General features: G+C 41.7%; 2 protein-coding genes across 3 annotated transcripts in view; one reads left to right on the top strand and one right to left on the bottom strand.

Moving 5' to 3' along the window:
• TRABD2A (TraB domain containing 2A) overlaps positions 1–6682 on the top strand; it is a 126372-nt gene extending 119690 nt beyond the window's left edge. Inside the window, exons 8-12 of the transcript XR_004385349.1 lie at positions 4140–4281; positions 4798–4874; positions 5338–5416; positions 5862–5926; positions 6442–6682. The gene's annotated coding sequence lies outside the window, so the exon portion shown is untranslated. The remainder of the gene's footprint in view (positions 1–4139; positions 4282–4797; positions 4875–5337; positions 5417–5861; positions 5927–6441) is intronic.
• DNAH6 (dynein axonemal heavy chain 6) overlaps positions 1–25614 on the bottom strand; it is a 231596-nt gene that overhangs the window by 66017 nt on the left and 139965 nt on the right. Inside the window, exons 55-61 of one of the 2 annotated variants that reach the window (XM_032880676.1) lie at positions 24540–24743; positions 23541–23666; positions 21658–21822; positions 19637–19704; positions 10601–10781; positions 6055–6234; positions 4341–4574 (exon numbers count right to left, since the gene is read on the bottom strand). In XM_032880676.1, coding sequence (XP_032736567.1) covers positions 4341–4574; positions 6055–6234; positions 10601–10781; positions 19637–19704; positions 21658–21822; positions 23541–23666; positions 24540–24743 — 1158 coding nt within the window. The remainder of the gene's footprint in view (positions 1–4340; positions 4575–6054; positions 6235–10600; positions 10782–19636; positions 19705–21657; positions 21823–23540; positions 23667–24539; positions 24744–25614) is intronic. The other variant, XM_032880677.1, reaches the window with a different exon arrangement.

Here is a 25614-nt window from a genome sequence, read left to right on the forward strand (position 1 = left end):
GTTGAAAATAACTATTTGCCTAGGACAAGGAACTAGATAGGGTGAGACACAAAGGATGTTGAACCAGTTCTACCTGTAGACCTTTGCCCAGAAGTGCAGCTGGTGAAGGCTTTCCAGGGTGACATTTGCGGAAAGCAGTTCACCTGGTGAAGGGTTAACATTAAATGTGTGAAGCTGACTTCTAGCCTGTGCCCCAACTCATCACACCAGTCTCTTCCCACCCTCCAGACAGTCTTCTGTGGTTTTTTCCCATGAAGACTAGCTTCATGGGAAGACTAGCTTCATGGCACTATTCCATGGAGCACTTACATGTAGGTGAACAGTTTTAAAAGAGAGAAACAGCTGGGATCACAGGCTGAAACTAATCCCTTGAAAATTTCTTAAATATTTGCCTGAGGTTCTATACTAATTTTTAAGTAGATTCACTGAGATACAATTCACATACCATGTCGTTCATCCATTTAAAGCATACAATCCAATGTCTTTTAGTAAATTCATAGACTTGTGCAACCATCACTACAGTGAATTTTAGAACATCTCCTCTCCTCAAAAAACCCCAGGTATTCTTTAGCTACTATCCTCCTATCTTCCCATGCCCCCAGCCTAAACAACTACTAAACTGCTTTCTGTCTCTACAGATGTGTCTGTTCTGGAAAAGTCATATAGATCACATTTCATAATCTATGGTCTTTTGTGACTGCCTGCTTTTGCTTAGTTTAATGTTTTGAAGGTTTACTCATGTTGTGATATGCATCAGTACTTCATTCCTCTTTATGGTTGAATAATATTCTGTTGTGATGAGTAGACAACATTTTGTTTATTCACGCATCAGTTGATGGACATTGAGGTTGTTTCCACCTTGTTGGTGACTATGAATAATGCTGCTAGGATATTAATGTCCAAATTTTTTGTGTGGACATATTTTCATTTCTCTCTGATATACACCCAGGAGTTGAATTGCTGGGTGATATAGAAATTCTGTATTTTGCTTGAGGAGCTGCCAGACCATTTTCCATTGTTTGCTCTAGTCAGCAGTTTATGACGGGACTGATTTCTCCACATCCTCACTGACACTGGTTATTACCTTTTTGATTCTAGCCATTCTAGTAGGGATGACTGCTATCTCCTTAAGGTTTGATTTGCATTTCCCTGATGAATAATGATCTTGAATATCTTTTCATGTGCTTATGTATATCTTATTTGGAGAAATATTTATACAGGAGCTTTGTTTATTTTTAAATTGGGTCATTTGTCATTTTATTGTGGAGTTGTAAGGGTTCTTTATATATTCCTGATACAAATCCTTTCTCAGATATGATTTGCAAATATTTTCTCCATTCTGTGCATTGTCTTTTCATTTTCTTAAGTTTTCTTTAAAACAAAAGCATGCTTATTTTTTATAAAGTCCAATTTATCTATTTTTTTCTTTTGTTGCTCATGCTTTTGGTATCATATCTAAGGATCCATCGTGAAACATGCAGTCATGAACACTTCTTCCCATGTGCTCTAACAAGAGCTTTAGCTTTTATATTTAGGCTTTTGATACATTTTAGGTTATATATGGTGTGATATAAGGATCTAGTTTTACTGTTTTGCATGTGGCCCAGCTGGCCCACACCATTTGTTAAAAAGACTACTTTTCCCAATGAATTGTCTTGGCAATCTTATCAAAAATTGGTTGACTATAGACACATGCTTTTATTTCTAGACTTTCATATTTGATTTCATTTATCCATTTGTCTTTGTGCTAGTATCATACGGTCTTGATTATTGCTGCTTTATAGTGAGCTTTGGGATCTGGATCCTTTGCTATTCCATATGAACTTTAAACTCGCTGATTTCTACAAAGAAGTCAGCTGGGATTCTGATGGGGATTTCACTGAGTCTGTAGATCACTTTGGGTAGTATTGCCATCCTAACAGTACTAAGCCTCTAATCCATGTTTGTGGGATTTTTCCCCCCACTTATTTAGGTCCTCAAATATCTTTCAACATGTTTTGTAGTTTTCAGAGTATAAGTTTGAGCATCTTTTGTTAAATTTCTATGTGTTTCATTCTTTCTACTGCCATTGTAAATGGATTTTTTCTTAATTGCATTTTCATATTGTCCCTTGCAAGCATCTGTGAGAAATACAAATTAATTTTGTATAATGATCTTGTATACTGCAAACTTGCTGAACTCATTTACTAATTCTAATACTTCAATTATTTTTTAGTAGGTCCCTTAGTATTTTCTATATACAAAATCTTGTCCTCTGCAAATAGAGATACTTCTTCCTGTCTCATCTGGATGTCTTTTATTTCATTTTCTTGCCTAATTGAGCTAGCAAGGATCTCCAGTGCAATGCTGAAAAGAAATTGTTAGAACAGACATGCTAGTCTTGTTTCTGATCCTACAGAGAATGCACCTAGGCTTTCACCACTAAGTATGTTGTTACTGTGGATTTGTGTCCATGCCCTTTATCTAGGTGAGGGAGTTCTCTTCTATTTATAGTTTGTTGAGTGTTTTTATGATGAAAATGTGTCGGGTTTTGTCAAATGTTTTTTCTGTGTCTACTATGGTGATCATGAAGTTTGCTTTTCTATTCTGTTGATTCTGTTGCTATGTAGCATTAGGATTAAAATGGAAAATACCAGTATTAAGATATTAGTAACTAAATAAAGTAACTAGACAAAAGATACCTTCCAAACATATTTATAAATAAAAATTAGCCAAGAATCATTCCAATTTCCTTGTGATAGAAGAAAAGAAGCTTTAATAAAAAATTTGAGAAGGATCTTAAGATGATTTGTGACTAAGTTTTTTGTTTGATGGTATTTAAAATGTTTTTTATATTTCTTTTCAAAATATGTGGCTCATGAGAAGTAGCAGGTAGTACTGGAATGGACATGGGCTTTGGAAGCTCAGGTTTGAATCTGTTTCTGTCATGTGTTAGTTATCTGATTCTGGAAAGTTCTTTAACATCTTCAAGCATCTGCTTGAGAAAACTGTAAATAAGGCTGTTAAAGAATGCTGTGAGAAGGATGATAAAGCAAAGAGCCTGGCTGAGTGACCCACTAATAGTCAGTAATAGAGTGAAGCGGGTAGGAGGCAGGCTCTACAGACTGACTTGAGGGTTCCAGCACTGGCTCCAAACCCTATTAAGTATGTGAACATGAAAAGTTATTTAATCTCTGTGCCTAATTGTCTATCTGCAGGCTAGAGATAAAATTAGGAACTCACATAAGAAGAATACTGAGAGAGATAAATGAGCTGTTAAACTCTATTAAACACATAGCAAGGGGCACCTGGGTGGCTCAGTGGGTTAAAACCTCAGTCTTCTACTCAGGTCATGATCCCAGGGTCCTAGGATCAACCCCTGCATAGGGCTCTCTACTCAGCGGGGAGCCTGCTTCCTCCTCTCTCTCTCTCTCTTTCTGCCTACTTGTGATCTGTCCATCAAATAAATAAATAAAAATTTTTAAAAAAATTAAAAAAAAAACATAGCAAGCTCTTTGAAGTGTGAATTGTGATTATGAAGTTAAGATTGCTTTAAGCAAGGATTAATAGAATATGCATGTGTGCAAGATGGGTGGGGATTGGGAAGGAAGGATGTCTGGTGGAGAGGTCCTGTCTGGGCTTGTCCTGGGAACATAGGGCACTGAGAGTCAAATTAAAAAAGACATGAAGTCCAACCTCTCAGTGATACACAGAGGCTCAAATAGTGGCGTCTGCAAAGACCGAAGACGGGGCTCAAGATGGGCATCTAGAGTGGGGCTAAGCTGGAACTGTAGGTAAGAGTCGGGGGGGCTGTTGCTCACTTCTGTGGGCTACCCAATTTGTGGTGTGAGGGTGAGGCAGACTAGTTTAAGCGGCTGGGGCAAGTTCGACAAAAGGATAAACACAAAGAAGGAAACTGCAGGAGAGCTTGTATTACAGTATTCGGGAAGGCGGCAGTTCAGTCATATTAGTTCCTGTGCTTTATAATGAAAGATGTGTCCAGGCAAGAGGGAGTCATGATCTCCCAAACAGTATTGCCAAGTCTGTGAATTACAACATTGATTGAATTTTAACTCTTCATATTTGTAAGATGGTCAACTTTTCAAAACATGCTCACATCTACTAGCCCATTGGTTACTCCCGACATCACTTTTGTATAGGTGAGGACAGCGCTGCCTAAAGAGGCTACATTTACTGACCTTGCCCAGCTACTGGAGATGGAGCCTGGCCCCTAGGCCCACAGAGCCTGCCCTGCCGGGTCACACAGCCAAACGTATCACCTTCAGCCACTGCAGACCACTGGTAGGTGCTTGAGGGCCCTATCTAGAATAACATTTACAATCCAAACATGAGATAGGTACCTTTTCTAATCCTGCAGAACCCCGGAGAAAGAAATTCCATTCAGCATCAGTTAAGTTTTCTTGCTGACGCATGATCTCAACACAGAGCATAAAGCTATAGATGAGCTTATGTTGTTCAAAAAGTCCTCTTGAAACATTGACATAAGCGGTTAGAAGAGTTTGTTCCAGCAGTATTTCCAAGCGCTGCTGCAGATCATCTGTCTTTAGAGAAGTTTCAATTGTTGTATTGAACAACTGTGGGAAAGAGAGTACTATCAATGTCTCTGACTTAATTCAATTTCTGTGGAGGAAAAAAAAAAAATCCCTGCTCCTCACTCCTTCGCTTCCGGGCCCTGTAGTCAGTGGGTAAATAGCAGCACAGGAAAGGACTACTGTACTATGAAATGTCCAGAATTCATCCCCAGATTGATAAGTGATATTTATTTTCTGCATTCCCTTTCCTCTCCTCATTTTTCAGAAATGAACCAATGCTGAACTCTTGACAGTATTCAGAAAGTATCATCTTGATGTGAGGCGGAACACAGGAAAATAGATGTGAGGTGGCACCACCGGTTTTTTCATATCCTTAACCTGGATTTGATAATCATTTTGGGGTAAGAGACATAAGGGCAAGGTAAGGTCATATGCTTTTCTTGGCTCTCCCCCAAGATCATCATTAGGTTGTGGGACCAATGTGTTAGAATTTTCTCCACAATTTAAGGGAAAGCCCTTGTTAATTCTCTCCAAAGTTGGGTTGACAAAGGGAAATGGAGGTGTTTTTTAACACACTTAGAAGAAAAGAGGATTGAGCTTTCTTTAACAACCTGACAAGAAGAAGAGAAGTTCAAAATCCCATGAAGATGTGATGCTTAGTGCCAAAATAAAACATGGCGAACCTTGACACCACTGGTAGCTGAGAGAAACTTTGTGGTGAACAGAGCGTGCTACTGGGGATGCTCGGTAAGTTCTGCTGTATAAGGGATGATGCAAACTCGCTGTATCCCCTGGAAATCTTCAGGTAAATTGACACTGCTTGCTGAAGCTTTGTGACACTGCATTTGCTCTTGGGAGAGATGGACTGCTGCCACAAAGGGGAGGTGAAAATATCCTACTCACGAGAAATCTGATGAGATTCAACAGTGGATATGAGATGAAGAAGAGAGACTGTGCAAAAAACAAGTCTCACTGTAATATGGGGGGAGTGGGAAGGAACCAAGGACAGGAGAGCAGGGCATGTACAATTTATCTAAAAAAGGTTGGGGAGGTGTGGTGAGGGGTTGGGATAGCCTATTGTATAGAAAGTTCTGGGAGATAAAAGATACAGAAACCAATTTGCTTAAGGTCAATGCTGTCAGAGACTTGAGATACAGCACAGAAAAATCTAACAGTGGAAAGGAAGTTGGGTTATGGTAGAGATGGTATAAACAAACAGCATGGAACTGTGACTCTTAAAAGGAAAAAAGAAAGGCAGGCAAGAAGGAAAACCAACAAGCTAGTTAGCCGAGGAAGCCAAAAGAAAATCTTTCTTTTCTTCCTCTGCAGTTTTCTGTGCATACTGGACACCTGAGTGTTGAGAACACATGGCAGATGGAGGCACTCTTGAACAGGTAATTCCGAACTCCTAGGGGGTCTTACTTGATAACTAGACTCACAAACTGTTTGAGGCAAAAGTAACTCAATGAGGTTTAAAGGGAAGCCAAAGAAATAAAGTTCACTGACAAAACAACACACTTACCTGTTTAAAGTATTTTAATGAATACTGGTACATAGGATCTATTTCTGAGAGGCTCGCAATAACAAAGTACATGACGGAGCCTTGAGTGGCTACTGGGCGGTACTTCTCACGAGCGACATTGATCATCATCTCAGTGGACTCGGCTTCCTTTAGTCTGACTTTAATGGCACCAGAAGTGATCTGAATAAAGATATGAAAACAAGTTCTTAAGGATCCCTTTAGAAAGAAGAAAAATGGTAGGAGTTTTGGAGTATATCCAGTTAGGTCTAGGAAAGAAATCAGGATACAGTGAATTAACAATTATCATAATGAGGAGGTCCCCAGATAGAACGACTGAATCTCAGGACTCCATGACCTTCTGTCTGAGTTATACCTCTTTCCTTCCAGAACGTGGAATAGGCAGACAGGAACAGGTGACACAAGAAGCCCTGACAAGCAGGAGCAGCACTTCCCTGAGACTTGACTCTGAGTGACTTCTGGAAGGGAAGCACTAACACAGCACTCCCAGTTGCTCCCTGACGTCCCCATGAGCAGTGCTCACATAATATAGGGTTCGCATAATGGAAGAAGGTATGAAGCGAGAAGGGGCATCCGCAAAACTGCCCCAAAGAGGAGGGTGGAGAGAGAGTGCAAGGAAGTGGTATCATATTCTACTCTGTAATAACAAGGAAGACTAAGATTTTCTTTCTTTCCCTAGTGTTCCCAGGTGTAGACAAAGGGCAACCTGGGGATAGGGTTTATTTGTGAAGGGTTGTTGTGAAGGGTTATAAAACTAAGTTGTTGGGAGACAGTTGCAAGGTCTTTGCTGTTCTTTTGGTTTTCTGTTTTCAGTTAGTGGTTCTGGGGAGCCTTTTGGCCAATGGGCTTTCTAAGGTTCCCTTCTCTGGCTCCCTTGTCTCTCTATATTGCTGCCTGTCTGTCCTCTTCTCCCAACCCCCATTTCTTTCAGCTGGATATTCCTGGGTTGGGAGTTTGTTTCTAGAAAGTCAAAGGGTCTAGGGCAGGGGCCATGAAAAATCACTGTGGGAACTGCTGTTCGGTATTGGCTCTATTGAAAGGAGAGCTCAAAGGGGGTCTGAACAAGCTTTCTGTCTAGACCCCACTGCCCAAAAGAAACATAATGTGAGCCACATATATAATTCTATCTTTTCTAAGTTTATTGAAAGTAAACAAGTGAAATTAATTTTAACAATAATTTTATTCAGCCTAATAGAATCCAATATATGTTTTTTATATTAGCATATAATCCATTTAAAAATTACTGAGATTTTTAACTTTTTTTTTATTAAGTCTTTGAAATCTGGTGTGTATTTTACACTAACAACACATCTTAATTCAGGCTAGCCACATTTCAGGTGCTCAATAGCCCCATGTGGCTAGTGGCTAAGTTCTAGACTGTCAACCCCTGTCCTCCAAGAGAGTGAAGAGGGGGACTCAGAGATTTTTCCAGGAAATCAAAGGCTCACTCTCTATATTGACCACGTAGAAGCCTAAGGGGACAAAAGAGGGTAGAGTTGAGTGGAAGACCTCAGTCTCAATACTGGACTCAACTAAAGCATTTACAGGTGAGTAGGAAAAAGGAAGTTGATATGGGAGTTGGACCAAAGAGACCCACCTGCAAACAATTCTTTATTCTTTGGAGAACCCCAAGTCCCTGATAATGAAGAATCCAGGGCTAAAGAGAAAACAAAGTGGACTACTTTCTTCTTTTTGCCAGAGAACACTATACTATATATCTCAGTTGAGCTTAGTAACTACTTACAGATATTATGCCCAAGAGACTTGAGACCTCAGCAATGATTAGGGAATATGACATATTTTAAAATGAGGGCACCTGTCAGGCTTAGTCAGGGGAGCATGTGGCTCTTGATTTCAGGGTTGTGGGTTCAAGCCCCATGTTAGGGGTAGAGATAATTTTTAAAAAATAAAATAAAATGAGGGTTCTGGGAGTTTAAGGGAGTACAAAGTATAGGCAGGAAGTGGCAGGAAATACAGGCCAGGAATAATCAGTCCTATCTCCACGTGATAGAAAGGATATCTTTAAGGCAACTACCTGTAGACACCGAAACCTGCTTACAGAGAAAGAAGGCAGTCAGAACACATGTATCTATCTTATGCCCTACTGACATCATGATACAATTATAGTAAAGGGATTTTTAAAAACAGTGCAAACCCACAAAGATAGGAAGAATGGAAGAGGAAATATCAATAAAATTTTGAGAACTGGAAAGCAGAGAGTAGAGTGGTAATGACTCAGCAGATCCAGGAAAATAGATTCCAAAGCTGACAAAGGAGAAAGCCAAAAGTGACCCAATGTGTAAAGTAGAATCCCCTTCAAAGGCTTAAGAATTAGTGGCATCCCACCGGAAGTGGGAAGGGCCTAAAATAAGAATTGGTTGATAGACTCCCAAGTCATCTCCCCACCAGTCAGGGGATGTCCTTTCCCCACCCTGACTGAAAAACTTAAGTTTCATCCCTGGGGAAATTAAAAGAGAGGATTTTTTTTATGGAAGGAAGACAGGGACAGTTGAGGACCAGGTACCATAATGAAAACAAAGAGATTAGGTAAATGTATGCACAATGGCTGCTGACACCCTAGCTCTTCTCCTGTCCTCAGCCCCCTAAAATACTTGCACCCAGATCTTCATACTTCCAGACAATGTAAACACTGGATGTTTAACTGTAATCAGGGTATGAGTATAGTGGCAGGCTAGGGGATGGAAAGAGGGTGTGTGTGTGTGTGTGTGTGTGTGTGTGTATGTGTATGTATGTGAGTGGTAAAAGTATAGACAACAGTGAATGTATAAAAGAAAAACTCAGAAAGTAGCAATATGAGTCTCTGATTTAGAGAAAAGATGTCAAACCCCAAATAATCAAAACAAAAAAAGATGAACATAGTTGTTTTTATGGAGGAAGTCATTAGTGGTGGTGGTGGTGGGCAGAGAGAAGGCAGGGAATGCTATCGCAAACCTTGTACAAATATTTCATTCCTTTTTTTTTTTTTTAAAGATTTTATTTATTTATTTGACAAGTAGGCAGAGAGACAGGCAGAGAGAGAGGAAGGGAAGCAAGCTCCCTGCTGAGCAGAGAGCCTGATGTGAGGCTTGATCCCAAGACTCTGGGATCATGACCTGAGCTGAAGGCAGAGGCTTTAACCCACTGTGCCACCCAGGCGCCCCAAATATTTCATTCCTTAAGCAATCTGCATGTAAAGCTTTGTTTGTTTACTTAGAGAGCATGAGCAGGAGGAGCAGAAGGAGAGAGAGAGAGAATCTGAAGCAGACTCAGCACTAAAGTGTGGAGCCCAGTGTGGGGCTCAATCTCACGACCCTGAGATCATGACCTGAGATGAAACCAAGAGTCAGACGCTTAACCAACTGTGCCACCCAGGTGCCCCATATGTAAAGTTTTGATAAAAAAAAATAATAATAATAAATGGGTTAACCAACGACTTCCAGAAGCTAAAAACCAAGGAAGAACGAATGGAAAGAGGATAAAGAGACTGACAAACAAGCGGAGAAAGAAAAGAAATGGGAGACCCAGAATTACTTATTATTGTTTAAATATTGAGATCTCAAGAACTGTAGGCTATAAGGAAGTATCATTTTCGATGTCAATGAAAGATAAAGAACATAACCTTCTGTACTCCATGTCAAAGAGACTTTCTGTTTCTCATGAATGGGTGAAAATCATTTTCTAGGCTGTATTCCCAGTATACTTTTAAAATTATGGTTTGGATGAGAAACAATTTAGTACAAGATTATGTGTTTAACTTTATTGTACTATCATGACATCTTTACTGAGCACCAGTTACGTACAGGGCACCATGGTTAGCCCTTGGAGAAGGAATCTCAAGCTGAGCTAGTCACAGACTCAACACCAAACTGAACAGGCTAACATGAGATTTAAGACATGGGATTGGATAATGGTGACATAAGGTAAACAATGTCAAGGGTTGTGAGAGGGTCAGGTAATTTGCTACAGGCATTCCAAGGAGGAGATTAATTCCAGCTGGGCATACCAGGGAGGCTTCCTGAAGGAGGTGATATTAATGTGACTATAACTGTTTTTCCTTTCATCTTGTATCCTGTCCCAGCTCTTTACATTACATGCTTGATTTAAAAATGCAGACAAGGGACGCCTGGGTGACTCAGTCAGTTAAGCCACTGCCTTCAGCTCAGGTCATGATCCCAGAGTCCTGGGATCAAGTCCCACATCGGGCTCCTTCCTCAATAGGGAGCCTGCTTCTCTCCAGCTTGCCTGCCACTCTGCCTGCTTGTGTGCGTGCACTCTCTCTGACAAATAAATAGATTTTAAAAATCTTAAAAAAAAGAAATGCAGACAAGAGGAACAGTTGTCTACAATTTACCTCCTCTTCCGCTGTGGGGTGAAGGGCTCTGCCAGCTGGGCTCACTCTTGAGCCACCCAGGCAGCCCAGGTACGGCTGCCATTCTTGCTGTAAAAGACTTTGTAGGACCCTCAAAAGAGACATTTGTAACTTCTGAAGCAACACACTTTCTATAAATACTAAAAATATTTTACTTGCCTTTGAATCCTGGAGTGTGTCAATAAGTTCTTCATTGTCCAGAATATTTCCTTCAGATGTAAAGAGCATTCTCAGAATTTTCTCCTCGATAGTTTTCAGCTGGTTTTTGTCAGCGTTGATCCTCACAATGAGCTTGATTCTTTGTTCTTCCAACTCAGGTTTTTCGAGTCGCACCACATCACTGGAACCAAAGTTTGACTACTTAAATTATGGCTTTATCAGTGCCCTGAAGTTGCTTCTATTTTTCTTTGCTACTTAGCTGAGTACTAATGCCACTAGCCAAGACCTAGTGCATAAGGCCCCTCTTTTGCTGGGTTTGCACGGTGGCTATTCACTTAATGACATGTTAGTTCTGATTCTTTATCTTGTATTTAAAAACTGACACCCTACCACAGTCCCCATAGCTTCTGCTCATCTTCTCTTCGGAAAACCTGCTCAGTGCTTGATCTTCCGAATCATTCAATTTCTGTTTCTAATGCTTGCTTGTGCCAGGCTGAAAATGGTGCCTGGAACATTCTTTCTATGGGAGATTCCTGAAGCGAGTCTTGCCAGGGTCTAATAAAGGGGCCTTACCAGCTCCACTCCTGTCTAAACATGTGAACTTAGATCTCCCTTCACTTGTGCTTTCCCAGTTTGCTCCCAGCCCTATGTTTGCAGGAACTATTCTTTATTAAGCATCACTCTGTGCCAGGCACCCCTCTCAGAGTTTTATGTGGATTTTCTTGGAATTTTCTGAATGCTCCTGTGAGGTGGCACTGAAGCTGAGGGAACAGACCCTAGTGGGTCACCTCCTGAGCTCACGTGGCTCTGAGAGGCAGAGCTGGGCTCGCACCCGGCTTCGCCGACTCCAGGGCACGTGTTTTACCCACTAGGAAGAATGGCCTCATCGTTCATTTGTTATGTATAAACCGAGTTCAGAAACTTTAAAAGTTATTATATGAACACCATAAGAAATCATCATCTCAAGTTCCTTTGTTTAAATAATTTTTCCAGAAGAGAGGAGTATAAACTAGAACCCAGAGATTCTGTACACACACCGGAGGCTCAACATTCTCACTTCTGGAGCACTTGTCTGTGTCCCCACAGTCTAACATGCTCACATGTGACACAACCAAGTGGAACTCTTCATGGGAGCGCACTGCTATAAAACGGTTCAGCCATGTCCTTAGAACATGTCTGTAGGGGCGCCCGGGTGGCTCAGTGGGTTGGGCCGCTGCCTTCGGCTCAGGTCATGATCTCAGAATCCTGGGATCGAGCCCCACATCGGGCTCTCTGCTCAGCGGGGAGCCTGCTTCCTCCTCTCTCTCTGCCTGCCTCTCTGCCTACTTGTGATCTCTCTGTCAAATAAATAAATAAAATCTTAAAAAAAAAAAAAAAAGAACATGTCTGTAAAATGTGCTGAAATACCCTTTGTCTGGAAAGAAGTTAGCTTAGCAAAAGTTAAGCAAGTTAGCAGCTGCAATAATAGATTCCTAAAATAAACAAGGAAAACAAGACAAACTCAGTGATAATAGGAATAAATCAGGATGATCTTGACCCAATTTTACTTGACTCAATAAACTTGACAACTTATTTTGAACATGGGTCTAAATAATCTTTCCCTTTAGCATTAATGTATGTACACACACACACACACACACACACACACACACACACTCATATACATACATATACATATCTACTCACACATATAATGAGTTTTTTTTTTAATTTGTTTTTTATAAACATATATTTTTTCCCCCCCAGGGGTACAGGTATGTGAATCTCCAGGTTTACACACTTCACAGCACTCACCATAGCACATACCCTACCCAATGTCCATAACCCCACCCCCCCTCTCCCAACGCCCCTCCCCCCAGCAACCCTCAGTTTGTTTTGTGAGATTAAGAGTCACTTATGGTTTGTCTCCCTCCCAATCCCAACTTGTTTCATTTACTCTTCTCCTACCCCATTAACCCCCCATGTTGCATCTCCTCTCCCTCATATCAGGGAGATCATATGATAGTTGTCTTTCTCCGCTTGACTTATTTTGCTAAGCATGATACCCTCTAGTTCCATCCACGTTGTCGCAAATGGCAAGATTTCATTTCTTTTGATGGCTGCATAGTATTCCATTGTATGTATATACCACCTCTTCTTTATCCATTCGTCTGTTGATGGACATCTAGGTTCTTTCCATAGTTTGGCTATTGTAGACATTGCTGCTATAAACATTCGGGTGCACGTGCCCCTTCGATCACTACGTTTGTATCTTTAGGGTAAATACCCAGCAGTGCAATTGCTGAGTCATAGGGTAGTTCTATTTTCAGCATTTTGAGGAACCTCCATGCTGTTTTCCAGAGTGGTTGCACCAGCTTGCATTCCCACCAACAGTGTAGGAGGGTTCCCCTTTCTCCGCATCCTCACCAGCATCTGTCATTTCCGGACTTGTTCATTTTAGCCATTCTGACTGGTGTGAGGTGGTATCTCATTGTGGTTTTGATTTGTATTTCCCTGATGCCGAGTGATATGGAGCACTTTTTCATGTGTCTGTTGGCCATCTGGATGTCTTCTTTGCAGAAATGTTTGTTCATGTCTTCTGCCCATTTCTTGATTGGATTATTTGTTCTTTGGGTGTTGAGTTTGCTAAGTTCTTTATAGATTCTGGACACTAGCCCTTTATCTGATATGTCGTTTGCAAATATCTTCTCCCATTCTGTCAGTTGTCTTTTGGTTTTGTGAACTGTTTCCTTTGCTGTGCAAAAGCTTTTGATCTTGATAAAATCCCAATAGTTCATTTTTGCCCTTGCTTCCCTTGCCTTTGGCGATGTTCCTAGGAAGATGTTGCTGCGGCTGAGGTCAAAGAGGTTGCTGCCTGTGTTCTCCTCAAGGATGTTGATGGATTCCTTTCTCACATTGAGGTCCTTCATCCATTTTGAGTCTATTTTCGTGTGTGGTGTAAGGAAATGATCCAATTTCATTTTTCTGCATGTGGCTGTCCAATTTTCCCAACACCATTTATTGAAGAGGCTGTCTTTTTTCCATTGGACATTCTTTCCTGCTTTGTCGAAGATTAGTTGACCATAGAGTTGAGGGTCTATTTCTGGGCTCTCTATTCTGTTCCATTGATCTATGTGTCTGTTTTTGTGCCAGTACCATGCTGTCTTGATGATGACAGCTTTGTAATAGAGCTTGAAGTCCGGAATTGTGATGCCACCAACTTTGGCTTTCTTTTTCAATATTCCTTTGGCTATTCGCGGTCTTTTCTGGTTCCATATAAATTTTAGGATTATTTGTTCCATTTCTTTGAAAAAAATGGATGGTACTTTGATAGGAATTGCATTAAATGTGTAGATTGCTTTAGGTAGCATAGACATTTTCACAATATTTATTCTTCCAATCCAGGAGCATGGAACATTTTTCCATTTCTTTGTGTCTTCCTCAATTTCTTTCATGAGTACTTTATAGTTTTCTGTGTATAGATTCTTAGTCTCTTTGGTTAGGTTTATTCCTAGGTATCTTATAGTTTTGGGTGCAATTGTAAATGGGATGGACTCCTTAATTTCTCTTTCTTCTGTCTTGTTGTTGGTGTAGAGAAATGCGACTGATTTCTGTGCATTGATTTTATATCCTGACACTTTACTGAATTCCTGTACAAGTTCTAGCAGTTTTGGAGTGGAGTCTTTTGGCTTTTCCACATATAGTATCATATCATCTGCGAAGAGTGATAGTTTGACTTCTTCTTTGCCAATTTGGATGCCTTTAATTTCTTTTTGTTGTCTGATTGCTGAGGCTAGGACTTCTAGTACTATGTTGAATAGCAGTGGTGATAACGGACATCCCTGCCATGTTCCTGACCTTAGCGGAAAAGCTTTCAGTTTTTCTCCATTGAGAATGATATTTGCGATGGGTTTTTCATAGATGGCTTTGATAATATTGAGGTATGTGCCCTCTATCCCTACATTTTGAAGAGTTTTGATCAGGAAGGGATGCTGTACTTTGTCAAATGCTTTTTCAGCATCTATGGAGAGTATTATATGGTTCTTGTTCTTTCTTTTATTAATGTGTTGTATCACATTGATTGATTTGCGGATGTTGAACCAACCTTGCAGCCCTGGAATAAATCCCACTTGGTCGTGGTGAATAATCCTTTTAATGTACTGTTGAATCCTATTGGCTAGTATTTTGGTGAGAATTTTTGCATCTGTGTTCATCAAGGATATTGGTCTGTAATTCTCTTTTTTGATGGGATCCTTGTCTGGTTTGGGGATCAAGGTGATGCTGGCCTCATAAAATGAGTTTGGAAGTTTTCCTTCCATTTCTATTTTTTGGAACAGTCTCAGGAGAATAGGAATTAGTTCTTTAAATGTTTGGTAGAATTCCCCCGGGAAGCCATCTGGCCCTGGGCTTTTGTTTGTTTGGAGATTTTTGATGACTGTTTCAATCTCCTTACTGGTTATGGATCTGTTCAGGCTTTCTATTTCTTCCTGGTTCAGTTGTGGTAGTTTATATGTCTCTAGGAATGCATCCATTTCTTCCAGATTGTCAAATTTGTTGGCATAGAGTTGCTCATAATATGTTCTTATAATTGTCTGTATTTCTTGGGTGTTAGTTGTGATCTCTCCTCTTTCATTCATGATTTTATTTATTTGGGTCCTTTCTCTTTTCTTTTTGATAAGTCTGGCCAGGGGCTTATCAATCTTATTAATTCTTTCAAAGAACCAGCTCCTAGTTTCGTTGATTTGTTCTATTGTTTTTTTGGTTTCTATTTCATTGATTTCTGCTCTGATCTTTATGATTTCTCTTCTCCTGCTGGGTTTAGGGTTTCTTTCTTGTTCTTTCTCCAGCTCCTTTAGGTGTAGGGTTAGGTTGTGTACCTGAGACCTTTCTTGTTTCTTGAGAAAGGCTTGTACCGCTATATATTTTCCTCTCAGGACTGCCTTTGTTGTGTCCCACAGATTTTGAACTGTAGTATTTTCATTATCATTTGTTTCCATGAATTTTTTCAATTCTTCTTTAATTTCCTGGTTGACCCATTCATTCTTTAGAAGGATGCTGTTTAGTCTCCATGTATTTGGGTTCTTTCCAAATTTCCTCTTGCGATTGAGTTCTAGCTTCAGAGCATTGTGGTCTGAAAATATGCAGGGAATGATCCCAATCTTTTGATACCGGTTGAGACCTGATTTAGAACCAAGGATGTGATCTATTCTGGAGAATGTTCCATGTGCACTAGAGAAGAATGTGTATTCTGTTGCTTTGGGATGAAATGTTCTGAATATATCTGTGATGTCCATCTGGTCCAGTGTGTCATTTAAGGCCTTTATTTCCTTGTTGATCTTTTGCTTGGATGATCTGTCCATTTCAGTGAGGGGAGTGTTAAAGTCCCCTACTATTATTGTATTATTGTCGATGTGTTTCTTTGATTTTGTTATTAATTGGTTTATATAGTTGGCTGCTCCCACGTTAGGGGCATAGATATTTACAATTGTTAGATCTTCTTGTTGGACAGATCCTTTGAGTATGATATAGTGTCCTTCTTCATCTCTTATTATAGTCTTTGGTTTAAAATCTAATTGATCTGATATAAGGATTGCCACTCCTGCTTTCTTCTGATGTCCATTAGCATGGTAAATTCTTTTCCACCCCCTCACTTTAAATCTGAAGGTGTCTTCGGGTTTAAAATGAGTTTCTTGTAGGCAACATATAGATGGGTTTTGCTTTTTTATCCATTCTGATACCCTGTGTCTTTTGATTGGGGCATTTAGCCCATTAACATTCAGGGTAACTATTGAGAGATATGAATTTAGTGCCATTGTATTGCCTGTAAGGTGACTGTTATTGTATATTGTTTCTGTTCCTTTCTGATCTACTACTTTTAGGCTCTCTCTTTGCTTAGAGGACCCCTTTCAATATTTCCTGTAGAGCTGGCTTGGTATTTGCAAATTCTTTCAGTTTTTGTTTGTCCTGGAAGATTTTAATCTCTCCTTCTATTTTCAATGATAGCCTAGCTGGATATAGTATTCTTGGCTGCATGTTTTTCTCGTTTAGTACTCTGAATATTATCATGCCAGCTCTTTCTGGCCTGCCAGGTCTCTGTGGATAAGTCTGCTGCCAATCTAATATTTTTACCATTGTATGTTACAGACTTCTTCTCCCGGGCTGCTTTCAGGATTTTCTCTTTGTCACTAAGACTTGTAAATTTGACTATTAGGTGACGGGGTGTGGACCTATTCTTATTGATTTTGAGGGGGGTTCTCTGAACCTCCTGGATTTTGATGCTTGTTCCCTTTGCCATATTGGGGAAATTCTCTCCAATAATTCTCTCCAATATACCTTCTGCTCCCCTCTCTCTTTCTTCTTCTTCTGGAATCCCAATTATTCTCATGTTGTTTCATCTTATGGTGTCACTTATCTCTCGAATTCTCCCCTCGTGGTCCAGTAGCTGTTTGTCCCTCTTTTGCTCAGCTTCTTTATTCTCTGTCATTTGGTCTTCTATATCGCTAATTCTTTCTTCTGCCTCATTTATCCTAGCAGTGAGAGCCTCCATTTTTGATTGCACCTCATTAATAGCTTTTTTTATTTCAACTTGATTAGATTTTAGTTCTTTTATTTCTCCAGAAAGGGCTTTTATATCTCCCGAGAGGATTTCTCTAATATCTTCCATGCCTTTTTCGAGCCCAGCTAGAACCTTGAGAATCGTCATTCTGAACTCTAGATCTGACATATTACCAATGTCTGTATTGATTAGGTCCCTAGCCTTTGGTACTGCCTCTTGTTCTTTTTTTTGTGGTGAATTTTTCCGCCTTGTCATTTTGTCCAGATAAGAGTATATGAAGGAGTAAGTAAAATACTAAAAGGGTGGCAACAACCCCAGGAAAATATGCTTTAGCCAAATCAGAAGAGATCCCAAATCGTGAGGGGGATTCAGAAAGAAAGAGATTCAGAAAGAAAAAAAAAAAAAAGAAAAGAAAAAAAAAAGAAACAAATAAAAAAAGAAAACCAATAATGAAAAAAATATAAAAAGGAAAAAATACATATATATTAGATAAACTAGTTAAAAAACGTTAAAAAAGAAAAGGGTAAATGTTAAAAAAATTTAGCAGAAGTAGAGAAAAAAAATTGAAAAAGAAAAAAAAATTAAATTAACTGCAAGGCTAAAGAATCATGGGGAGAAAGCCATGAGTTCCGTGCTTTGCTTTCTCCTCCTCTGGAATTCCGCTGCTCTCCTTGGTATTGAAACTGCACTCCTCGTAAGTGAACTTGGTCCTGGCTGGGTTTCTTGTTGATCTTCTGGGGGAGGGGCCTGTTGTAGTGATTCTCAAGTGTCTTTGCCCCAGGCGGAGTTGCACCGCCCTTACCAGGGGCCGGGCTGAGTAATCCGCTCAGGTTTGCTTTCGGGAGCTTTTGTTCCCTGAGCGCTTTCCGTAGAGTTCCGGAGGACGGGAATGAAGATGGCGGCCTCCCAGTCTCCGGCCCGGAGGAGCCGAGAGCTCGGGGCCCCACTCCTCAGTGCGCCCTCAGAGAACAGCGCCCAATTACTCCCGTCTGCCTGGCCTCTGGCCGTGCTCCGAGCTCACCGAGCCTGGGACCGGTTCAAGGTAACCCCGAGCTGTGAGCTCACTCCTCGGCTCCGTCTCTGTAGCCGGCTTCCCCGTTCTAATACCTGCAAGCTCTGCGACACTCAGACACCCCGATCCTTCTGTGACCCTGCGGGACCTGAGGCCACACTGGCCCCGCGTGGGCTTCACCCCAGTTAAGCCTCTGGAGCGATGTCCCTCAGCGGAACAGACTTTTAAAAGTCCTGCTTTTGTGCTCCGTTGCTCCGCCGCTTGCCGCGATCCGGCCCCTCCCCCCGGGATCTATCTTCCCGTCGCTTTGGATTCACTTCTCCGCCAGTCCTACCTTTCAGAAAGTGGTTGATTTTCTGTTTCTAGAATTGCTGTTCTTCTTCTCTTCGATCTCCCGTTGGATTTGTAGGTGTTTGCAATCGTTAGATAAGCTATCTAGCTGATCTCCCGCAACCTGAAGTAGTCTCAGCTGCTACTTCTCCGCCATCTTGACCAGTCTCATATAATGAGTTTTTAACCATGTAATTGTTATTCAACAAATCCTTAAAATTTATTTTATCTCACAAGCCTCTTGGCTAATTCTGATAGTTATCATTGACAATTCATAATCTCATTTTTGGGAAGTAGAGATTTAATCACAGAGTATGCTGAAGGAGAGTATTTAATTTTTTGAGGTGGACAAATGTAGGTCAATTAAGTACACCAAGAAAACACCTGTAGATAAGTAAAACAGGAAAACTATATTTGGGAGTTTTTCTCTCAGGTATAGAGGAAAGCATCTCAAGGAACCACAGGATGACAGACTTCATTCACTTGCCCAAGATTGGAAACCCCAATGAAGGGGAAGAGGCAGGGCTGGGCTGAAGGCCTGGCCCACATCATGGTTGAGAATTAAGGGTATATCCTGGATCTCCTTGAGAAGACTGTGAGCAAGTCTGGCAGCTGCAAAAGTGACAAGAGATGAAGAACCTGGTCATTTACTTACTATCATCTTTATGACTGAGGACTCATGAGTGGTGCTTTCACACATTAAAATGTTTTCTTTGTGCAACAACGTGGATGGGACTAGAGGGTATTATGCTGAGTGAAATAAGTCAATCAGAGAAAGACAATTATCATATGATCTCTATGATAGGAATTTGAGAGATTGGTGGGGGTTGCAGGGGATAGGGAAGGAAAAAATGAAACAAGACGGGATCGGGAGGGAGACAAACCATAAGAGACTCTTAATCTCACAAAACAAACTGAGGGTTGCTAGGGGGAGGGGGTTAGGGATAGGGTGGCTGGGTTATGGACATTGGGGAGGGTATGTGCTATGGTGAGTGCTGTGAAATGTGTAAGCCTGATGATTCACAGACCTGTACCCCTGGGGCTAATAATACATTATATGTTAATAAAAATAATTTTAAAAATGTTTTGTCACAATTTCTAAACAAAATATTAGGAAACTTTGCTTGTTCCTCCCCCTCCCCCCTCCCTTTTTATTTACCTTAACAGTTGATCCTCTAGACCTGATTTGGTTACAGTGAAATTGATAATGGTAACTTTAATGCACACCTGAAAGGAAGCCATAGATTTACATAAAAATGCTTAAGTTCAGACAGGTAAAATAAGTGCTTTCTTTAGTAGAACAGGGCCCGTTATTACCCAGCTGGATGTCCCTCAGGTCTAGTTGTGAACAAACCCACACCCCCATACCCCTACCACCCACACTGTGTCTTACAATATCCTAATGTGATTTTCCCTGCAGTACAAGTGACACCCCTGTCCCTCACAGGCCATAGTTATTGATCCTACATGATGCTTTAAGGAAAGGTGAGCCAGCAGAAGGTTAGAAAGATCGGGTTCTGATTCCAGGTACACCCTTTAGTGCATGTTGGACAAGACACTCATTCCTGCTAAGCTTCAGTTCCTGAGATTTAAAAGTTGGGATGGTAATCGTTATAACCACAGGGTATTTGTGAAGACCAAATGAGGTACCAATATCACTCAGTTAGAGTGACATGTACATAGTTTGTCCTAGTTGTAAAGAAGTGATGACTGATAATAAATAGGGCTTTAATATATATTGTGTCACTGTAATATTTTTATGAAAAATGGTTGCTATAGTATTCTGACATTACTTGAAGAAGTTAACAGCAAAAAAAAAAAAAGAGTGTTTGAACATCCCATATTTTACATGTTATTTAATCTACACAACGAATCCCTGAAGTCGGCTCTATCTCCACTTTTTGGTTAATTGACTTGAGGATCCAGGACAAGGAATAAGTGAGCCGCAGTCACAGAGCTGGTGCTGCGTAAGGTGTGCGATGCTCCCTCCCGAAATATGCATAAGTAGTCGGTGCATTGGTCACTTTTCTAAACTTCACCATGGATCTTGGGACGTGAGCTCTGGCAGTGGCTGTGAAAATTATACCCCTCAAGGCTGACCTAGGCTTTAGCGGCATTTCCCTCCTCTTATTCCAGAAGCGTGCCCACTTCATCTAACCTGAGCACAGTTAGTGAAGACAGGCAGCTGTCAGAAAATCAGCAACTCAACGGAAAATGACACCATTTGGAATGGTATATGCAAGGATTTTATTTTGGGGGGATGGGAGGAGAGGTGAAGGAGTAAGTTCTGATTTGTGAAGTTCCTTCCCTCAGTGTGTGGGCCCTGCTGGAGAAGGGGAGACCCGCCATGCTGGGAAGACCTGTGGAGCGTGCAGCCAGGCCCAGAGCTGTGTGGCAGCACCGAGGGACTCGGGAGGTGGGGGAGAGGGATGAGCGACCCCCTGGGACCCCGTGCAGGAAGGGAGAAAGGAGACCAGAGGCCTTCATTTCCATTGCAGCTGCCTGGGCTCTGCAGCACAAGAGTAGTTCTTCCCATCCTATCTGGCTCAGGGACATGTGCGGAAGTAAGGTTCACAGAGATCCCCTCAAGGTCTAAGGGCATGTGGGAGGACAAGATGCCCCCTCCTCCAGAATGCTTAGTACAGGCACACTGAATGTGTGAGTCATGATTCTCCAATGGTGCCAGTCACCAGAGTTTTCAAGCCAGCAACTTCTTTATTTGGAGCTGTAGGCCACGGGCATTTGCAAATGTTAATACTGGCGTGTCTGCCTCTCCCCAACAGACTTTCCGTGAAGCCCTGTTTCATTTACGGGCCACAGCAAGAGGGGCACAAATGGCCTTGAGCTGCAGGAGGGAGAAGAATGAGAAGGGAGAGCTGCTCTGTGTCATGCAAACAGCTGTGGGCTGGGAGAGAGATGGAGAGAGTGCTGAAGAGGTGCCCGGGGCAGCGCCTATGGACCGGGTTGGGAGGGACTCAAGTCCAGCTGAATGGCAAGCACAAGGGCAACTGGAATCGATATCAGGTTGCAGCAGAGAAGCAAGAGTGGAGGGCAGTGGAAGGAATGGGGGTGGCAGAGCAGAGGGGCAAGAGGGATGGGGGAGAGCGCCCACCATAATTCAGAGACCCACACACATTAATAGTCCACTTGGGCTGGGAAGTCCAGACCATCAGCTCATACCTCAGGCAGGTAGTGTGGATTTGGCAATTTGGTTGTCATATAGAACCTAAAGTTTTTGTCATAGTCAATGTCTGAGTCTCCAAGGTGAATGAGCAGCCGTCCACCACTTACAAACGTCTGCTTCAGGAGAATGGGCTCTAGAGCTGGATCCAAGGTTTCTTTAAGCTTGAAAGTTAACATAGAATACAAAAAAAAAAAAAAAAGCCATTAAAATTGATGGCACCAATTTCTCTAGATTTCTTAGGTCTCCAAATTTACTTTGAATAAGCAATTTTCCAGGGATCTGATAGATATTTCTCTCCCTGTGCACTCACTTCCTCTAACGGTGTATATTTTCCAGTGGTTATCTTATTGATAGTCTAAGAACATAAGATCACATGAAGGCCATACAGATGTTTAGACTAATTGTACATATCATTCATGCGCATGAGAAAGAATCTGAGAAAGGAGGGTCTCCGCAGGTGGCCCTTCAACAGGACCCAGACAAATAATCTGTTTACTCTCCTGGCTGTTCTAAGACAAGGGATGACAGTCTACAGGCCAAATCCTGCCCTCCCGGGCCTGTGTTTGCATGGCTTTTAAGCTGAAAACTATTTTCACCCCGTTAAAGGGTTGTAAAAACAAAACCCTAATCCCAAACCAAAACAAAGAAGAATATTTGTTTGACTAATACTTGTACAGGGACTGTATGTGACCTAAAAAAACTAAAGTATCTGGCTCTTTACAGAAAAAGTTTGTGGAAATAATGATAGTTATTTTCTTTCCCTCAAAGCGAATTTAATCGTTGGCAAGAACTTGGGCATGTAGACACTGCTGCTGGACCTCATGAAAAAACATCCTTATGTCAGCACGGGTGTTGGGGGATGGCCCAGGAACTGTCAAAATTTGATTGTAATCCATAGTTAACATATTTCATACCATGACATGACACTGAAGAATGTAAGTTGTTCTCTTAAAAGTTCATGAGATAAAATTTCCATTTCCACCTAGGATACAATTTTGTGCTCTTAAAAATCTATTCTATTTCATTAAAAAATGCTGGTTGAGATGGACTAACTCCATTTCACACCCATAATTGGGTGAGAGGAAGTTGGAAAAATACCACTTTAAATGTAAAAAGCAGCTAGGTGCATGTTGATGACTGACTCCAAGTCACAGAAAGCAGGACAGGCCTGGTCAGAGAACATCCTGCTCTGGCTGGGGTACCGACCAGGGCTCATCCCCGATTCCCACAGGCACTCAGCTACAGTTACAAGGCCTACCGTCCAGGGGCAGAATATCATAGAAAGTCTTTTGTGCCCTGTGGTGAGAGAAGAAATTCCCCTGGGCCTCCTGTGTTAGGGGTTTAAGAATTCAGTTTGGGGCTAGCATAACTGTAGCAAAGGTCTGGGGAGACTTTACCCTCCCCTGTAACTCCAGGGTTTGAGCGAGGGCCTGGGACCCAGTACAGAACCTTGCCTGCATTGGTCAAGGCTAGAAGGGTACAGAGTAATATTATTTATGCCCTCTGGAATGTTTGCTGATTTCCCATCATCAGCGTGGGTAGACAGGCCCCACTGTAGACAGCGGAGCCCTTTGGCACTGCCGCTCTGCATTTCCACGGCAGCTCACCATCAAGAGCCACCACGGGGCCCAAGAATCAGCAGTGTCAGGGAACAGCCCATCCCATCAACACCAAAACCATGTCTGGAATCAGAAAAATCACTCAGTCATCGGATGCTCCCCAATGACAGTACACTGTTTAAGGAGCAAAGTAATCGGTTTGAGCAATTCGCCAATGGAGCTGACTGGTGTCTCCAGCACGATGCAGACGTGGCCCATAGAAGATTCCAGATATGGTCTGAAATCGAACTGGAGAAAAGAAAAGTGAAAAGCAAGTAAACCTCTTCCAGTAAGACCGGCAAACCAAGTCGGATTGAATTTTCGAGCGTACGTAGGAAATTACTATCCGTAAGCTTAATGATCTTTATACCACTTTTCATTTCCTTGTTCCTTATCCAACGGTTTGCCTGTTTGAGAAAGCACAGAGCAGGACACCAGACTTAGAGTTTTACAAATGACTAGAAAGTGAAAGATTTTAAGAGTAAAGTTTAGAAATTTTGTTCAATTTAGAAACAGGTTTGAAAGATGAAAAAAATAAAATACCCCTCTGCAAATAAAAACATCTTTTAAACCCCAGTGTTTGGGATTCTTCCATTTATTCAAATTTGGAGCAAATAAAGAAGAGACACGTATAGGGAAAAAGCCCATCCTGAAGGTATTCAAGCTTGTCTTTCTTGCTCTGACAAAAGCTCCCTTTTCTAAACCCTCTTAGAACAGTATAATCCATGGATTTAGGAGTCAGATAATAGGATTCTGTAAATTCCAGGCAGACTTGCCCTAAAAACCCATCCTATTCTGACTTCATTCTGACTCTTCAGACCTTTTCGGAACACTACTCTATGGGAATGAATTTCTGTTCTCACAGAAAACAGAAAACCAATCAAAATCAAGTATGCAGAGCAGGTGGACTCCCTTTCACCTTCTGCCTCCACAAAGTTAGGAACTTGGACTAGAATCCTTTTTTTTTTAAAAAGCTTTATTTATTTGAGAGAGAGAGAGCAGGAGTGAGCTAGGGAGGGGCAACGGGAAGGAGGGAATCTCAAGCAGAGCCCAATTCCGGGCTTGAAATCATGACCTGAGCTGAAACCAAGAGTCAGACGACTTAACTGACTGAGCCACCCAGGCGCCTTGTGGTCTAGAAGACTTCTAAACTCCCTTCTAGGTCTAAATCCCCAACATTTTACAAGTGTGTTCAAGTCCACTTTTGCAATTTGGAACAGACAGCTTAACAGGAAGCAGAGCTAGGAGGCTGCTCCGCATCTGAAGCACATGTCACACACCTGATCCTGGGGATCAATCATCAGAGGCCACCGTCTCCCTTGAGTAACCAAAATACCATTTTCTGTTGATATTGTGTCACGGGGCAGCCCATCCGTGTTCCACTGCCGTATTTCGTAGGGATCGCCAAGGATGTTAATGAGACTGAAGGAAGGATTGATAGGAATCTCCAGAGACAGACAATCCTGGATCCAATACTCTATAAGCTGTGGGAGGAGGAAAGTTTCTTGTATAGTCGGGAACACTCAGCAAAACGAGGATACACACAAAATGTCATGGTTACAAGTTCTGCTGGTCTCCACTGCATCCTGGCATCAAAGCATAGGACACAAGAAGTTGTCTGACGGGAGATCTGAGGCCTTGAACCATACCATAAACCAGCTGTGGCTTTGGGCATGTCACCCCTCATCTGAACCTCAGTTTTCTCACAGATAAACGACAAATGCTGTCATGGTAGTCTTCAACCAGGGGTGTACTGTCCCTGCTGGGAGAGCCTGGAAGCACGTGGAGAAGTTTGGGGTCATCACAATGACTGTGGGTGCTACTAGCAATTATTAGATGGGGCAGAGGACATTGGTATGTTCCCTCCTTCAGTGAATGGGACGGTCCAAAAGCACCACTGGCTCTGCTCACATGGCATCAGATGACCCTTCTGTTGATTCTGTGAGTCCTCTACTAACTAGGTTTCATAACTCAAGGGCAAGGATGAAACCTTATTTTTTTAAGAATTTATTTATTTGACAAAAAGAGAGAGACAGTGAGAGAGGGAGCACAAGCAGGGGGAGTGGGAGAGGGAGAGGGAGAGAAGCAGGTTCCCCACTGAGCAGGAAGTCCGCTTTGAGACTAAATCCCAGAACCCTGGGATCATGACCCGAGCTGAAGGCAGATGCTTGACCAACTGACCCACCCAGGCGTCCAGGTGAAACCCTTTTAGGAAGGCATTTCATAAAAATGGCCTGCAAATCTCTCCAAATAATTTCATTTACTGCTCCTTCCCATTGCCTAAACCTTTGTAGCAGTCTCTCCAATTCAGAGCACTTCATCCTGGCTGACTGTAAAGATTTATTTATTTATGAG

Source organism: Lontra canadensis, unplaced genomic scaffold (assembly GCF_010015895.1).
Source record: "Lontra canadensis isolate GAN:19392208 unplaced genomic scaffold, GSC_riverotter_1.0 scaffold71, whole genome shotgun sequence".
NCBI lineage: Eukaryota > Metazoa > Chordata > Mammalia > Carnivora > Mustelidae > Lontra > Lontra canadensis.